Genomic DNA, 17,838 nt, shown 5'->3' on the forward strand with positions numbered 1-17,838 from the left:
TCCATTGAACCGCCAACCCGGACTAATTTTACTTAATTCTAACATATCTTTCATCACAGCTATGCTTTTAGCTACTAGTTGAAAAAAGTTTTTTTTCCGTTGCGAAATCTTTATAAACACGTAAGCGTATAAGTAAATCGTTACTGTGAATTGATATAACAGTGACATAGATATTATAAGATTAGCACCCCGATTCTGCAACCCGACGGATTTGTGATACGAACGAATCTACATTTCGTTCGAGTTCGAAATTTGCATTCTATGTTCTGTTCGACTTGTATGATTCGACGAACACTTGAAATTTCGAACAACTATTACCATTACCATGTTCAAAATTACTATTTGACGAAAATAATGAAAGTCAGAATAGTGATTTTTGTTCTATGCACTATCATTAACACGAAGAAAATAATATAGGAATTGCACATCGATTGTGATATATGAATTTAAAATAATGAGAAATCATTCTACTTGGATTAGTTTTAAGCATTCTAAACATAGGTTATTTCGTTGTATGTTTGTCATATCTTCATAAACCGATTTTGATTGCAGGCGCATAAAAAATAGTTAATTAAAATTGAATTCCGCTCGACAGTTTTAAAATCGTTGTGAAATTTGTGCCTTGTATCAAGTTTGTGTTTTCAAGTACTCTACTACCTTTTTATTGTTGATGGAAAAGTATTCTGGATTTATTCAATGTTTATAATGTCGATGGTGACGATGGAGTTTCAACTAGTTCAGTTGAAAACAAGTTATTTTCCAGTTATGGAAATATAAGTTATTTCAGTATGGCATTACAACGTAACGACAACTTATTTTCATCCGACTTAGCAACTAGTAGGAAATGCGCTTTTTGAGTCACGCAAGTGGTTAGATGTCAGTAATAATCATTCAAATTTCTGATTTCAAACTAGTCACAAATAAGCTAGCGTATCCAAAATTGTTACTTGGGTAGGGTACATCCGTCTAAAACGTGTTCATATTGAACAAATATGTATATCTCTCGCGCTATTTCTTATATAGACCAACAAACCATCTGTCAAGCATTCACTTTAAATTTGATCAGTATCTAACGAAGGAAACAGATTGAAAAAGTGACATGCGAATGCAACTATGTAATGAAAACCGCGAAAATGTTACCGATTTGAGATTTTGATTTTGTCTTTTTTGCTGCCTAGTGTAACTGACTCAAGACTAAAAAAAACTAAAAATTCTGGATGACTCGTCACAATAGTATTCGAAAAAGAAACGCTTTCTCTTCCGTCTATTGTTAAAATTAATACGGTCATCGTTCGTCATAAATTATTCTTCACAGTAGAAGTTGACAGATGAGCTGTTGAATTAGCTAGCTCTTACTCTGCTTCCAATTCTATTCGCTTTCGGGAAAAGTAAGTGGATGATCAAACTACCATTGAAAATAATTATTTAATAAATATTCTATTAATATACACTGAAGTCTTTTTTTATGCGAATTTACGTACCGCTTAAAAAACCGCATAACTCTGAAACTTCGCACAAAAAAACTGCATAACTCTGAAACTTCGCATAAAAAAACCGCAGAAGGGAAACCGCATAACTCTGAAAATTCGCATAAAAAACCGCATAACTCTGAAACTTCGCATAAAAAAAACCCGCATAACTCTGAAAATTCGCATAAAAAGTCGCATAAAAAAACGCATAAAAAAGACCGCATAAAAAAAGACCTCAATATGGATATTATATTTCGAAATATAAGGTTGTGATTCGTAGTTCGTAATTTAAGAATTTTTCAACGACATTTAACTTTGCAGATTTTTTTTGCAGCTCCATGAACTGAACAAATGTCCGTGTGTGTAAGTATGTGTGATGTCAACAAAGAGGTCGAGATCTCAGAAATGATTGGACGGATTTTGATCAAACTAGTCGCAAATGAAAGGTCTCCCCGTCACCCTGAACGCTAATGGTTTTGGAATCGGAGTTATACGAAGTTTTATGTTAAAATTTTCAGTTTTTTATAATATCAGTCACAATTGACCTTGAAAACAGAATATGTTTTTTGACTTCGATTTCGTACGGTATACCTATCTAACAAGCCATAGATTGTTAAAATCCATTCGTTTTTAACGGAGTTGTCGATATTTTGGTGTAAGCGACTTCTCGTCTTATTCCAGTAGTAGGAGTTTTACGCGCTCGATAATAAAGCGATGTTTCGGAGCAAAGTGAAACACGGTTTTCAATACTGGTTTATGCAATTATTTCTTAACACCTAAAATACTATACACAGCATTCTTTATCATGACGTTTCGATTTTAGCACGGTTCGGTCGACGACGTTCGGTTTTGGCAATGAATGAAAATCCAATGAAATGAAAATCCAGTCTGCTCCAGTCGACGACCAACATGCGGGTCATCGTAGTGTGGGGTTGTTTGCCGTTGACCTACACGGATCGAAGGATGCAGCCAACATAGATATTTACCAACATCATCTGGAAGATTCTCATGCTATATCCATTTCACTAGCCACTACCGATCGCCAGCTGAAGGTTGGATCTGTTAAAGTAGACCACTGCGACCCCAATACGACATTACCTAATGGTACTATCCTAGTTTTAAGTTAGTCATTAATTAAAATTAGAAAATACCCTTGGCATCTTAAAGCTTGAGTAGTGTGCCTTAAAAGAATTATATTATTGAATATAAAAAATAAACAAAACATCAAATTTAATTAAACTTATGGTCTGATACAAAATTGATTAATTTTATCAGATTCCAACTTCCAATTTTGAAATTACATGGTGATTGTTTTTAAAAATAATGCGCGTTTGCCAGCATCTGGTCGTTTCGCCGAAATCAGCAAATTCATGATATTAAACAACTTTTAGACAACCGAAATTCGGTGATTCATCAAAGTAGGCATTTTTCTTCAGAACAAAACTGAGTAGTGTAAATAAGTGCATGTGTTCATTTGTGGAATTAGTCTCAAATAAAAATTGAATCCAAACATAGGATATGTTTGGTGATATTAAGAACAAATTTGTTCAATGTTCGACGATTATTCGTGACAAGAAATCCGCCAGAGCATTCTCACGGGAATAAGATCCTCGTCACGCTAATCTACTGCATGAAATTGATCGAACTCCGGTATGATATATTTCTTTAAATATTCAATGTTTTATTGAGTCTTTCCTTTGGTTGTAGCCGGAATCTGATTTTCTGCGTAAAATAGAATTGTGTTCTCTACTGTAAATAACATGGAAGTGCATCCATTCTACGGCGTATATGTTTGGCAATATTTATTTCATGGGACATATTTTTTTCTTATTTTACATTTCCTTGCCTATTAGTTCAACAGCCAACATAATGATGAAATAAATAAATCAATGATAACGGGTTTTAACTGGGATGTTCATTTTATATTCAAAATTTTATTTTAGATAATTGTTTAAAATCTCGGAATTAGCTTCCATGCTTGAACAACGATAATTTCGGTAATTTGTTTCCAAAAACGACGAAGATCTCGGTAGTTCAGAGTATTCTCGAAACCGAAGATCTCGGTGAAAGCATAATACCGAGAATTTCAGTTGTTTTGAGGTTTGCCGAGCACTCGGTTGTTCAAATCTCGGCAAAGTTTTGCCGAGATTCGGGGAAAAAAATCTAAGTGTTTAGTAGACCCACCATGTTATTTTACCGATTACTCGACTTTCAATCAATGAATATGGGTATCCAAAAATAAATGTCATGATTAGGTAATCAAATTCACCAGCTCGACCCACACTGATAAAACTTTAAGCTGATGGTTAATTGTTTACCGAATAGCAAAGCTTATCTCAGATATCAGTGCTAACAAGCATTTTTTTAATTTGCGCGATATGAACACGGTTTGCTTATCATCGATGGAAACCATGATTTTTTTTCAGTTGAACAAATTATCTCCTCTCCAGTCCAGTGGAGTGTATTTGAGCGTACAATTCACATGCTTCGTAGGACAACGTGTTCTCACTAACCATTAACACATTATTCCAGGCTGTTGCATAAATCTGATAAATATTGATTGATTTAATTTGCGCTCATGATCTCGCATAGTGAACGATAAAGTTGTTAGTTAGCAACGGAAAAACCGACAAATCATTCAAACCTGGATTTGAACCAAAAGAAAAATATTGATTGAATGTAATACAAGAAGAAAATGAAAATTCATTCAGGAGTTATGGTAAAGTTATTACGTATAGAAAATACACAGAAAACGTGTTGCAAAATAGGCATTTTTGCGTATGAAATTGCATACGCTAGGACAGTGATTCCCAGCACTTTTATATCACTGACCCCTTTAATCCGCATAGTGGTGTAATGATGCCTATCTCATATTACTCACAACATCATAAATATTGCTGTGGAATTCTAAAAACAACTGTTCATTGAATGGAAACGGGAAAGTTTCTTCGAAAAGAAATCTAGCAAAATCTACAAATCAAAACACCCTATAGTTCCGAAACCGGAACTAGTATCCACTACAAATTCAGGGATTCCGTATGAAACCGTAAGACTTTAAGTTTGTGAAAATCGATTTGGACATCTTGAAGAAAAGTGAGTGAGAACCTTTTTGCACCACTGTTTCCAATACTTCCGAATCCGAATTCCGAGGACTGAAATAGCTGAAGTTGGTTTGTACGGCCAGTAAAAAATATGACCTACAAATTGGAACAGTTCTAAACCTAGTTAAAAAGAAAGTTTTCTCTCTTTTATGGGACCACAAGACCTTCTACTTGAATCTAAGTTCGTGAAAATCGTTCTTACTATCTCTGAGAAAATAGACCGATTTTGAGTTTGATTTATATTTTTTTAGGAGCATATTTTCGGTGCTTCCGGAATCGGAAATCGGGAACCAGGATAGTCGGAATTAATTTGAAGGGCGTCTACTAACAATGACTAACTATTGGAATAGTTTCGAGCTCAGTTCAGATTTTTTTTTAGGTTTTTCTCTTCGACCTTTGAATTGAACCTAAGTTTGTGAAAATCGGTATCACGCTATATCTGAGGAAAGTATACGCTCGTCAAGCTGTAATTTCAGAACCGGAAGTAGGATAAATTTGAAGTCTTAAGACTATTTGAATCTAAGTTTGTGAACCACGCATACATTTTGTGTACTCATCGAACTGATTCGATGGCCTCGTTGCAAAGATCATTGATTGTATAACTTTTCTATATAAGAGCAAAAAATTCCATGAAATAATTTTTTATTCTGAATATTGATGATAGAGACAAAGGCTTAAATTCCAAGTCAATCATGTCACTTGTTCTCTATAGCGATTGAATTAATTAAACGAAATCTATCGAACAGAGTGAACCTGCATTTCTGTTACTTTTTGCCGTTCTCATATAGAAAGGTTATGCAATTACTGTGAAAACCGACTTTTTAACCGAAGGGCCGAATGTCATATACCATTCGACTCAGCTCGACGAACTGAGCAAATGTGTGTGTGTCGGCTTCCAATAAAAACCGGATTTACTCATTTTAAAGAAATATAGATTTTTAGCGGTGTTAAGAAATTCTTTCCTTTCGCAACATTTGAATTTGTATTTTCAGGACAAATAAAATACAGATATCTCTCTCTCTCTCTCTCTCTATATATATATATATATATATATATATATATATATATATATATATATATATATATATATATATATATATATATATATATATATATATATATATATATAAATATGGCAACCCTGTTTCGCACTGCATATTTCGAAACGACACCCACACTAGTATGAATATGTGTTCTACATCAATACAATGTATTTTCGCATTGCGAGAGAGCCTTGCCATCGTTATTGAATGTGTTAATGATGGCGTAAACTTTTTCAACTGCCATTTTGATGAATATGATGCTCTTGGTATGAAATGGAGAAAATTCAACTAATTCTTAACGGTGATCTATGGAACTGAAAAGTGCCTTGAATTGTCACGAACAACAGGATCTGCATTTAGACAGATCTGAAAAGGCCCTTGTCGTGTACAATCGATAAATTCGGTCTGAAATTTGACTTGAAATTCATTTTGATTTCGAATTGGATTCTAAAGATGAAACAATCCATTTCGGGCGGAATCAGTAGATGCATTTGAAACTCACAATGAATTCCAACACAGCGCTCCCATGACGACTTCGGCCATTCCATTCCAAAAGCGTGATGTAATACCAGAAGTGCATTCTGCTGAGAAATATATCCGGAGATGCTCGTTTTGTGTGGAGTTGGCAGCTCTGTTTACACAACTACAGTAGATATTGGCTAAATACATGGCAATTAAATGGGTTCTGTAGAGAATCACTTAACTAACCAGGAAACATTTACAGAAGACAGGAGTTATTCGAGTGCAGTGAGAACGGTTGTGCAATTACGATTGATATGAATTGTGACACTGATGGTCTTCTATCAAACACAGTTCTGTTGATTTATTGTACATTTTTGCTCTTGCTTAGTCATATCTAAGACTGTCTGTTTTAGCTAAACAGATGTGGAATGATTTTTTTTTCAAGTGAAAATACGCAGTGTTTCCTTAATAACTACTAAAATAAATGTCAATAATACTTTCTTCATAAATATGAATCTCAACAATCATTTTTTTTCCTCTCTAGAATTGGAGCAACATGTGTTGTGCAACCGCTGGATTTGGTAAAGACACGCATGCAAATCTCTGGCTTAGGAGGCGCGGTCAAGGAATACAACAACACTTTCGATGCCATTGCCAAGATCATTCGCCGGGAGGGTGCACTGGCATTATACAAGGGCTTAAGCGCGGCAATCATGCGTCAGGCAACATATACCACCACCCGGTTGGGAGTGTACACGTCGCTCAACGACACCTACAAGCAGTAAGTCGATATTTTGAGAATATATTTTTGGATCTTTATTATTGACTTCCCCGCGGTGTTGCTGTTTTCTCTACGTGTTTCGCAAATAATTCAGCACCTATCGAGCCAATGGAAACTGTCCCAAAACCATTTCAACTATCGTTTTTATTAAAATTATATACTCTGTATTCAGGTTGATCCAGACTTTACAATTAAAGTTTGTGTATGGTTAAAGTTAAACAAAGATTTCAAGTAATCATGATTTTAGAAAAATTCAAATACCCTGGGGACTTTACAAATGACAATGTCATTGTGAATCTAACGCAATGTCGTCGTTGTCATGGTATTATATGACGTACGCTGTTTGAAAAATGTTAATTCACATTCAAAAGATGTCGGTCTACTGAATGTAATCACTGATAAATTTTCATGCTCTTATTGTGTTGGGAATCATAAGTCAAATTATTGAAAATATCCTGTCAGGCAAAAATGTCCTAAGCGCATCGAAACGTTTTAGGCCTTACTATGTGTTGTCGCACACTGTTCTAAACTCTCGTTCGCTTAGACAACAATGAGACAATGCAACATCATTAAAGTAGCACAGCGTATCATGTTCTACTACCACGCCTGGTTTTTCTAAAGTATTTATTTTTTGTCGTAAATACGAAATACGACTTACTTTACTGTGGGCACCTTTTCAAAATTTAGCCTCTGAGAGAGTGATAAGTTTTTGATCGTGAATATCTCCTGTTATATCTAATGAATCAACATTCTTGCTACACGCCATCGGATGATCACAATTTTATAATAAAATTTTCAATTCTGTGACATATTCTCAAATAGTTCAAAATTAAACTTTTCTGAAATGTTTGGTATAATCGAGTATCAAAGAAGATAATTCATAAGGCGCGTTTGCCTTTCTCGTATTTTGAAAGCTCATAGCTCAGTGATCTGTAGAAGGATTTATATAATCTAACTACCAATAGAATCGAAATTTTTTAACTTGAACGTGTATTGCAACAACATTGAAGTTTTTCAATAGTACGCTATTGAAAAACCTGTTTGATTTAACCCACGAAAGCACCAGCCATTCACAACGCGAGATGTCTGAATCTATACAAGAGCATTCATATAATAGTTGAGTGGTGCATTTTTCATACCATTTGCTGAGCAACTGTTCCCGAAACAAGACACACGAGAGCAACATCGAGGACCTGTCGTCTCACTGTTTCCCGATCTGAATGCACGAGACACCGTCAGCACAATGACACCGATAATCGGTAGAAAGACAGCCAAAAAGTCCAGCAAGGCCCATTGCCGAAACAAGACACACACACGAGAACCATCTCAGATCTCAATATTTCCTACCAAAAGATTCATCAAGATGGAAGTTAAATTAATTTGCACCGTCACTAACACATTCAATTACGAACGGCAATGCGAAAGCGAAAGTGATGATTTTGAACACATCTTTATACTAGTATACAAATATGCCGTGCGAAACAGAGTTGAACAAATTGAACAAATGAAAGAGATGAACAAATGTTTCCACTTGATTTGCGCATTCTACTTTCCAGGCGTATCAGAACTGGCTGAAGTTAAAGCAATCCTAAATATTTCTTTATCACAGTGATGTGGTCGTCCTGAAAAGGACGGGGTTTTCAACTCCTCATCGTTACAGATGGCCAGCTGCCGTTCGTTTTCGTTTTCTTGTTGTCACGGGCAGCATTACTGGCCAATTTCAACACTTCGGCAGCCAAGTACTCCATCACTGCCGCCAGATAGACCGATGCACCGGCACCGACACGCTCTGCATAGTTTCCCTTCCGGAGCAGACGATGGATATTGCCAACTGGAAACTGCAGACCAGCACGGTTCGAGCGGGACTTTGCCTTGCCCTTAACTCTTCCTCCTGTGTGCGTGTTTCTGCGTAAAAATTTCACAAGATGCTGTTAACAGCTCGACAGCCAATTCAGTATTACTGGCTGCTGCTATACTAACTCTCTCTTTTATATCGTTTCACTGTTTCCCGTTCTGCCTATAGGAAAGGAATTCTAACAAAGGGGATGTCCATACACCGTTGCCAGTAGCAGGTATAAAATGAAATGTGATGTGAGAAATAGCGTCATTTAAGTTAAAGCAGCTACTCTGAACGTACGAGACACCGTCAGCTAGATGGCACCGAAAACCCGTAGAAAGGCAGATTTGTACCGTCACTAACACATTCAATTACGAACGGCAATGCGAAAGCGAATGTGATGATGTTGAACACATCTTTATACTAGTATGGGGTCGTGTGAAAATATGCCATGCGATATAGGGTTGCCATATATACAGGTTAATCTGTATTTTATTTATACATACATATATGTACAGATTAATCTGTATTATTATTATTATTATTATTATTATCATTATTATTACTATCATTATTATTACTATCATTATTATTATTAAAATGACTCTTGCATACCGAAGATCGTCGATACATTTCAGACCAGGCCATTGCAATTGTTTCGTACTGAAATTTCGAGAAGAATCAGATATCAGATAAACTACAAATTTATCGTACCTAGCCTCCTATATTGGCAAAATTAGTGAAAAAGGGGAAAGCTTGCACAATTCATACAATCAATCAACTAACTGATATTCGGAAAAGTGATGGGAGCGTGCCAGTTTTTTCGTATTCACGACATCCAGTTATGTCTGACATTATCCTAATCCAAACAAATAATCGAAAAGTATATCTGAAACGTCATTTTCTGCATCTGGTGTCACGTACGCCACTGTTACAGATGGAAACGAGTAATCGTAAAAATAACATGGTGACTCTACAGGGTCTACCATCTAACTTTTTTTTAACTAACCAATGCATCCTCAGAGAGTGACGGTTTGGTGCGGATTTTGGTCTGGCGGCATCATTGCATTCTTCGAAAATGAGGCAGGAGCTGCCGCCACGGTCAATGGCGAGCGCTACCGCGCCATGATTAACGATTGATTCTTCCCGTTACTTGAAGAGGAAGACTTGGACACCATTTGGTTCCAACAAGACGGCGCTCCGTGCCACACAGCCAACGCTACGATCGATCTTATGTGCACAGTCTTCGAAGATCGAATTATCAGTCGAAATTCGGATGTCGTTTGGTTGCCTCGGAGCTGTGATTTGACGCCATTAGACTATTGTCTTTGGGGGGCTGTCAAAGATAAGTGTTATGTGGACAAGCCAGAGACAATTCAAGCCTTGAAGGACAACATTCGTGCAGCCATAGCTGAAATAAAGCTGCATACAATCGAAAATGTACTATAAAACTGAACCGACCGTATGGCGTACTCCAAGGCCAGCCGAGACAGCCATTTGAATAAAATTGTATTTCACAATTAACCGGAAGGATTGTAATTTAATATGAAAAAATAAATTTTGAAATCGGATGAACCGTTTGTGTTTTATTACATGTTTAAAAAAAAAGTTACATGGCGAACCCTGTACAAATGAGATGACTATTGGTACAGTAGCCCTTTATTAATGTTTCAATTACAGAGGTTTTAACCTTCAGGTTTAACTTATTCGAGCCAGAAAAAGTTTCTGACCCTATGTGCAGGGCTGGGAATCGAACCCTTGTAGACTGCATGAAAGGCAACGACTAACCCATCACGCTATAACTCCCCCTCTTTATATAAATAGGTTTCTCTTCCGTGAAAAAATCTTCCAAAAATGATCTGGTCCTAACTGATCAAAGTCACATTTGTAGTGAACTGATTATTCATGTAAACTTTGACTCAGATCATCTTCCAACAACATTCAGATGTTCAAATAATGTCATGAATGATCCAAATAGTTCTATATTTAATTATCATAGAGATAAAGTGAACCGATGAATTATAGCTAGGGACTTATCAGTCCCAAAAGCTTAAACTAACCACGCACATAGTTAGAAAGTTTTTCTGGCAAATGGCCGTAAGGTTAAAACCTCTATAATTGTAATAAAAAACATCACTAGATTTGAATGAAATTAACAGATTTTTTCGGGTGTAAACTACCACAACTGTTTCAATTTGTAAACAGTTATGTCAAGTAATATAGATTTAAATGTGGCAACCCTGCACGCTATACAAAATTGAACAAAGCACGCTGTGTGCTAGACGGTGGTGTTTCCTTTACCATACCAGCACGTACCGATGCGTATTGGTTTTTCATCATTTTGTATAACTCATCGCCCTACAATTTCGGAAGTCGGATCTGGATGAAACTTCACAGTATCTTTTAAGACAACGAGAGCTTTAATTTGAATCCGATTTGTGAAATTCGGTTAAATCGTTGCTGAGAAATCCAAGTGAATTTCGTTTTTGGAGCTTTTGTTTACTATTACCGGTGCTTTCGGAAGTGTTGGTAATTTGTATATTACGTACATTTTATTTGGCGCGTATGTCACGTATGTGTTCATGCAGTGAAACCAGTTTATCAAAGTGGCTTGAACGATTGAGTCTCAAACAATCTTTTTTAGCAACAATTTATTCTCAAATAAATGTTAAGCCTGACATTGTGGATGAAATATCAGTTTTGATCAATTTTTCACCAACGTTTGATGGAAAATTGCTTACATTTTATGAATGTAGATTTTAATTCTTTATTAAAAAAGTTAGCAACACTGCTTCAATGCATTTGTATTAGATTGCGCTACACAAAATAAACAAAACTAAATATTTGCTGTTACAAAAGCAGTTTTCCGGAAAAATAAATAGTTTACGACAACATTTCATATCCATTGTTTTTCGCGTGTTAAATTGAAGGTTTCTATTTTGCGGGTTTACTTATAGAAGGTACGTAAATCTTTATATCGCAATAATTTCTGCAAGAGGAAATCCATATAGGGATGTGCTTATTGCTAATCAAATGTGTTAGTGGAAGTAAGCTGAAACTGAAATAATTTTCCTTCAGCATTTAAAAAAATTTCAAGACCTTTTTTTACATCTTAATTTGCAAAGATCGGGTAAGAAATTTCCTCATTTTCAGTGCGCATTTTCTCATAGATTTGCACATGTAACTTCAGAACCGGAATTCGAAAAATAAAATTAAATAGCAAGCTATGGGACCATAAGACCTTTCATTTAAATCTAAGTTTGTAAAAATCGTTCCAGCCATCTCTGAGAAAAGTGAGTGACATATTTTTCATTTTTTTGGTACATATCACCCAGCAATTCCGGAACCGGAAGTTGGATCAGGATAAAATTTAACTTGAAACCGAGGAATTTCTTTCATTTCTGAATTTGTAAAAATCGGTTTAGCCATCTCTGAGAAAATTTAATTAAAATTTATTATTTGTCACACACACACATACACACAGAAAGACAACTCGGGCCTCCGTTAAAAAGTCGGATTTCACAGTGTTTGCATAGCCTTTCTATATGCGAAAGGCAAAACAGAAATTCTAAGCTATATAAAGCTATACAAATTATAAACAAATATTCAGAGTTATGCTTTACGTAGTACCAATATCGTCAAGTTGTTGTTCCACCAGGAAGAAAATCTTTCAAAAATTTCATCCAGATAGATGCGTTGATCTCATATGTTTTTATATTCAGGATTCAATCCATGATCAATAAAACAAAACTTCTATCCCTTGTTTTTGTTATTCATATTTTGTACAATATTAAAGCTAAGTTTTACTACGCTTAATTACTGATTACTTGGCCATTCATGAATATCCTGGCCGATTTAGCCGAGCAAACAGTTATTTTTAACGAACTCGCAAAACCCTCATTTGTTGATTTTTGGGATTTTCGAGATTTACAGCTATATTATATTTTCCGATGCGTTACTGTAACATATAACGTTGAATTTCCATTTGAGTTGTATTTTCATTTAACCTATTACCATCAATAATACACTTTCCATAATATTTTTCTCTACATGCATCTGGTAAAGATGTTTATAATACATATTCTTGGAAACGAAACACGAAGAAATAATAGTTTTATCAATTCAGTAGGCGTCAATAACTCATTGAAATAACACTTGCTTTTTTTTTTAGAAAAAGGAATAAATCACCCAATCTATTGGAATCGATGGTCATGGGTATGACAGCTGGTGCAGTGGGATCATTTGTCGGTAACCCGTGCGAACTAATTCTCATTCGAATGACGGCTGATGGTCGGTTACCAATAGCGGAACGACGAAACTATTCGCATTTCTTTAATGCATTTTACCGCATTGCTAAGGAGGAAGGTAGGTTCTATCAACTATATACTGTTACTGTAGATAGAGGATGGTCATACGAACCGGCTTCGATTGTAACAGTTCCGAAAGTGTATATATATATATATATATATATATATATATATATATATATATATATATATATATATATATATATATATATATATATATATATATATATATATATATATATATATATATATATATATATATATATATATATATATATATATATATATATATATATATATATATATATATATATATATATATATATATATATATATATATATATATATATATATATATATATATATATATATATATATATATATATATATATATATATATATGTATATATAAATACAATCGACATTTTTTGAAGACCATACATACTATTAGAAAAACTCAAATACCACCAAATGTCGCACATGTACCCAAGGTGGAAATCGATACTTTTTGAAGAGCACAGATACTTTCTACAGTAGCTGTAGTTTATTCATTTCAAAAGGGGAGTTTAATACAAAATTTATTTAACGATAAACAATGCTTCATGACAAATACACGTACTACTTTTATATCAAAGAAAATCATTAGATTATTTTAAGGGAGGGGTAATATAGGAAATACCCCAGACAAGGGGAAATGTAGAGAAAAATTAAACGTATTTACGAAAAAATAGTACTTATTGGCGAGTACAGCATAATATTGAGCAACTAAGTGTGGGTCACAAAAATATAACCATAAGGGAGGGGGAACTATTCACAAAGGGAAGTAACATTGATCTGAATTGACGAAGAAATCATACAATCAATGTGCGTTTTTCAATGTAAATTGAGAAGACTATCGATCCAAGGGGATTAAATAAATTTCCGACAATATTTGTATCAACTGAATCGATATTCTATAGAACGAATGTAGTTAGCATGATAAACAACCTTTCGTTATCAAATAATCATTATCAGATAAACAATCTTGAGCAATTACGTGAAATAATGATGTCATAAGAATTTTTTAACAAGGAGGTAGTAGCAATCAAAGACAGTTAAATCAAATACGTTACAAGCAGATATACTTTTTGGATCTTAGAGGTTACTAAGATGGTATGTATAAAGAGTTAGGTATTTTAAATGTCCTTACAAAAGGCTACTTTTTACATATTTAATCATAAATAAGAAAAAAATTTGTGCTAATCAGTTTCCACGTTTACCACTTTCGACTTTCGATCAGTACTGTGAAATCCATGAAATCTTTATATTTACGTAAGAATGATCGAAAGAGAAGTGTGTAAACAAAGAGAAACTGTCTTTTACTTATACGGCCATTTGTCGCTATTTTGGAAAGATACAACATACAAAATTAATTTTTTACACACACAAACACACTTATGAGCAGGACCCACGGTTTTAAACAGGGTTTATCCTATATAGTCTTACTGCAAACATCATAATAATATAAATTGATATTGATGTTTGCAATATCGAGAACCAACGGAATCATTTCATCGCTTAGATAAAGTCGCATTGAGCTATCGTTCTTGTCTGCTTATACTTCAGCATCCAGATCCCGGATTTAATTCTACAACTGAATTCTCAACTTGAATTGCGAGCCTGAATTAAGTTACTGAATTCATCTCCAAAATCCAGTTCCAAAGCCCAAGTTCTGAGTTTAATTCATACATGCAGGATCGTAATCTGTATTTTGAAAAGGAATTCTGAAACTGAACTTAGGAATTCTGGAACTGAATTCAAGGATTAATTTCTGGTTTAGAAGTCAGTACAAAAATTCAGGTGGAGAGCTCAGATCGAAAATCCTGAAACAAAAGGCTATACCTTAAATTTTGTTCAGATTACAAGTGGACCAGAATCTAGATTCAGAACTGAGTTCCAAAATTCAGTTGTAGAACTCAGTTCCAGAATCCAATTGAAATGAGGTTTTGCACTACGACGAAGGTCCGTTTATAATTGCTGTTGATGGAAGGTTCTCACGTCCAGTCCCGTCTAACACACAAGAAGAAATGATCGATCTTCGACCATGGTTTGTGTTTATACTCCTTCAGTTGAATATCGGGACCGATATCTGACTGACTACTTTAAAACCGTCGTCCGAGTGCGAAAAAGGCAAGCATGCGTGATGAGTTTTCCTCATTGTTTCCATAAGTTTTAGAAAGCTTAACTTTCGAGATATTTATGGTTATCTTACACTGTTGAAAATTTAATCATAAATTACTGATCATATTGGGGGTCAAAGGTGCACGACATCCTGGAAAGAGCGACAAATATCATATCATACTGTTTGTATCGGCAGTTTGATTGACTTAGCTCTGGTCGTCACAAGCTCCCACCTCATACCTACCCGGTGTCAAATGATGACTGGTGACTCCTGTTTTTAGCAGAATGAGGAGGTGCGGAGTATTACCAAGCGGTGGGACAGAGTGCAACTGTTGATAAGGAGCTACCATATTACTATAGATGTCTCGATTATCAGCCCACTTTGTGACTCTTACTAATATTCTTAACGTGGGAAGTGTGCAATACGTTCATAAATTTTATGTTATTACTAGTAACTATCCTATTGCCCTAAGCTTTGGATGATGAACTACAGGGCGCGTATCTTCGCTTGTTATTCAGAATAAGGGCGATTATGTCATCTGGATTGATCACGGAGTGGACATGACTAGTACTGCTTGAAATTGACAATAGGCCATTGGGTGGTTTCAGGCATTCTTATGCCTGGAATTGGTCACCAATTTGAATTATCTTGATCCAATTGAGATGAGTGTTCATCCCGGTTCAGTATGTCGTTCGTATCGGATTGTTTCGAACGAGGGAGGCATTTTGTGTTCTGTGCTCGATCGAGTCCGAGTTTTCCATACAAAAGCATCACTCGATCGAGTTACAGAGTTTGAACTTTTGTATTCGTGAACTTTTGCACTTTCCGATCCGGTTCGATATCGGTACTTATACAAATTGCATTGACGGCGAAACTTATTCGGCCAGAGGCGAGGGCATTCGCCCTTGTTCTGAATGGCGACGTGTCGTTTTTTCGACCGTATTTCATTTGTATTCCTAATAACGCTAGCAAAATCAAAGGTAACTAGGATTCGATCGAAAAACTGATGCGTCGTTGTTCAGAATAAGGGCGATTAAAGCAATCGTGCAATTGTGCACATACTCGCCCTTGTTCTGAATAGCGTCGTGTCGTTTTTTCCCTCGTATTTCATTTGTATTCCCCATAACGCTAGCAAAATCAAAGGTAGCTATGATTCGATCGAATCACATTCGATCGAAAAATCGATGCGTCGTTGTTCAGAGTAGGGGCGACTGTGACTTCCCTGGACAATCTAGTGTTTAATTCGCATCCTTACCTTACATTATATAATTCAACAAACCAACTAACTGTTATTTTTTATTATTAATATAGTTCCGTACGCTTTATTTTCAGCCATAAACACAGTAGATAGTAGTAGTTAGTAAACTTCTAAATGCTAAATTTCCCTATTCATCTCCACTATCCCTAACCTAATGTATCTGAAACCAGTGGGACTCAGAGCAGCGCCTGCTGGTGGAGGAACCCGGTGTGCTATACGGTCTAGTGCATATCAACGGTCAGGCTTTAGTAGGCTCACAACCAGCTCGTAGTGAACCTCACTCAAGCAGATGGGCGGACACGGTCTGCCAGATTGTGGGCTGATAAATTACAAATTACAAATAAATTACTGATCATATTTCTGATGGCATAGATAAAGAATTATGTTGGGTTTAGTACAACTCGAGCTATTCACGATTAAGTTTTACCCATTTTACCCACGGAACCACCCGCGATCCCATTTCAACCAGAATATTAGTTGATTTTGTGAATTCGATTGGTTAAAATTTGGTACAACTAATCGATTGTTGTTTTAACTAAACTGTCATTTTTGTTTTTCAATAAGCAGAAACGATGGTTGAAACAACTAATTTAACTGTTTGAAAAAAAAATGCTGTCAGTTAGTGAGGACACATACCTTTCAATTTCAACAAATATTTTAGTTGAAATAACTGGTGTTGTTATTGAAACAAAATTCTGTTAGTTGAAAAATAAATCGGTTTTATTTGTTTTAGACATTGCAAATAGTTGAATCAACTCGAACAATGTTATTGATTTGCGAAAATAATCAAAAAATACTTACTGATAGACGTCATGATCTATTTGAAATAAGTTCGGTATGTTAAGATTCATGAAATAAATATCGTTGTTAAAATATAAACAGTATTTTACATTGACATGTAATAATTGGGAAAACCACCGATCACTGCTGATTTAAAGTGATCTTAACCAAGGAATAAATTATGATTACGATATCAGAACTGATCTGATATCTAAGAGATTTTGATTTTTGTATGATCATGATCATGTCAAGTCGAGATCAGTAAAGATCTAAATTCTAAAAAAAATACTTCTGATTCGATCGGAAATGATAGATGTAGAAAAACGTTTTTAATCAGCAAAGGTATCCAAAGGGGCGAGTAAATTAGCGAAATTATTAAATTTACCTAAAATGAGTATTGAAAGATGATGCCTTCAAACGGTTGAACGAAAGTTATGCACTGTTAATTTTAGTCAATTTATATGAGCTTGGGTGCATCAATCACTGGGAATTGGAATTTTACTACGGCAATTCAAACGCGCCATTCAAACGCAGTGCGTTCTGTGTGTTTGAAACTCTTCACTCCTGTTACTTTTATAAATTAAATTCATGTCCGAAAGCGTTTTATTGCTAATGCATGAACATCATCTTCGGTATCAA

General features: G+C 35.2%; 1 protein-coding gene across 1 annotated transcript in view; it reads left to right on the forward strand.

The window, feature by feature from the left end:
• The window catches only part of LOC131439925 (mitochondrial 2-oxoglutarate/malate carrier protein-like), a 33,425-nt gene that overhangs the window by 8,988 nt on the left and 6,599 nt on the right, over positions 1-17,838 (forward strand). Inside the window, exons 2-3 of the mRNA XM_058611032.1 lie at positions 6,620-6,856; positions 12,865-13,058. Of these exons, the coding sequence (XP_058467015.1) occupies positions 6,620-6,856; positions 12,865-13,058 (431 nt within the window). The remainder of the gene's footprint in view (positions 1-6,619; positions 6,857-12,864; positions 13,059-17,838) is intronic.

This window comes from Malaya genurostris, unplaced genomic scaffold (assembly GCF_030247185.1).
Source record: "Malaya genurostris strain Urasoe2022 unplaced genomic scaffold, Malgen_1.1 HiC_scaffold_15, whole genome shotgun sequence".
Taxonomy (NCBI): domain Eukaryota; kingdom Metazoa; phylum Arthropoda; class Insecta; order Diptera; family Culicidae; genus Malaya; species Malaya genurostris.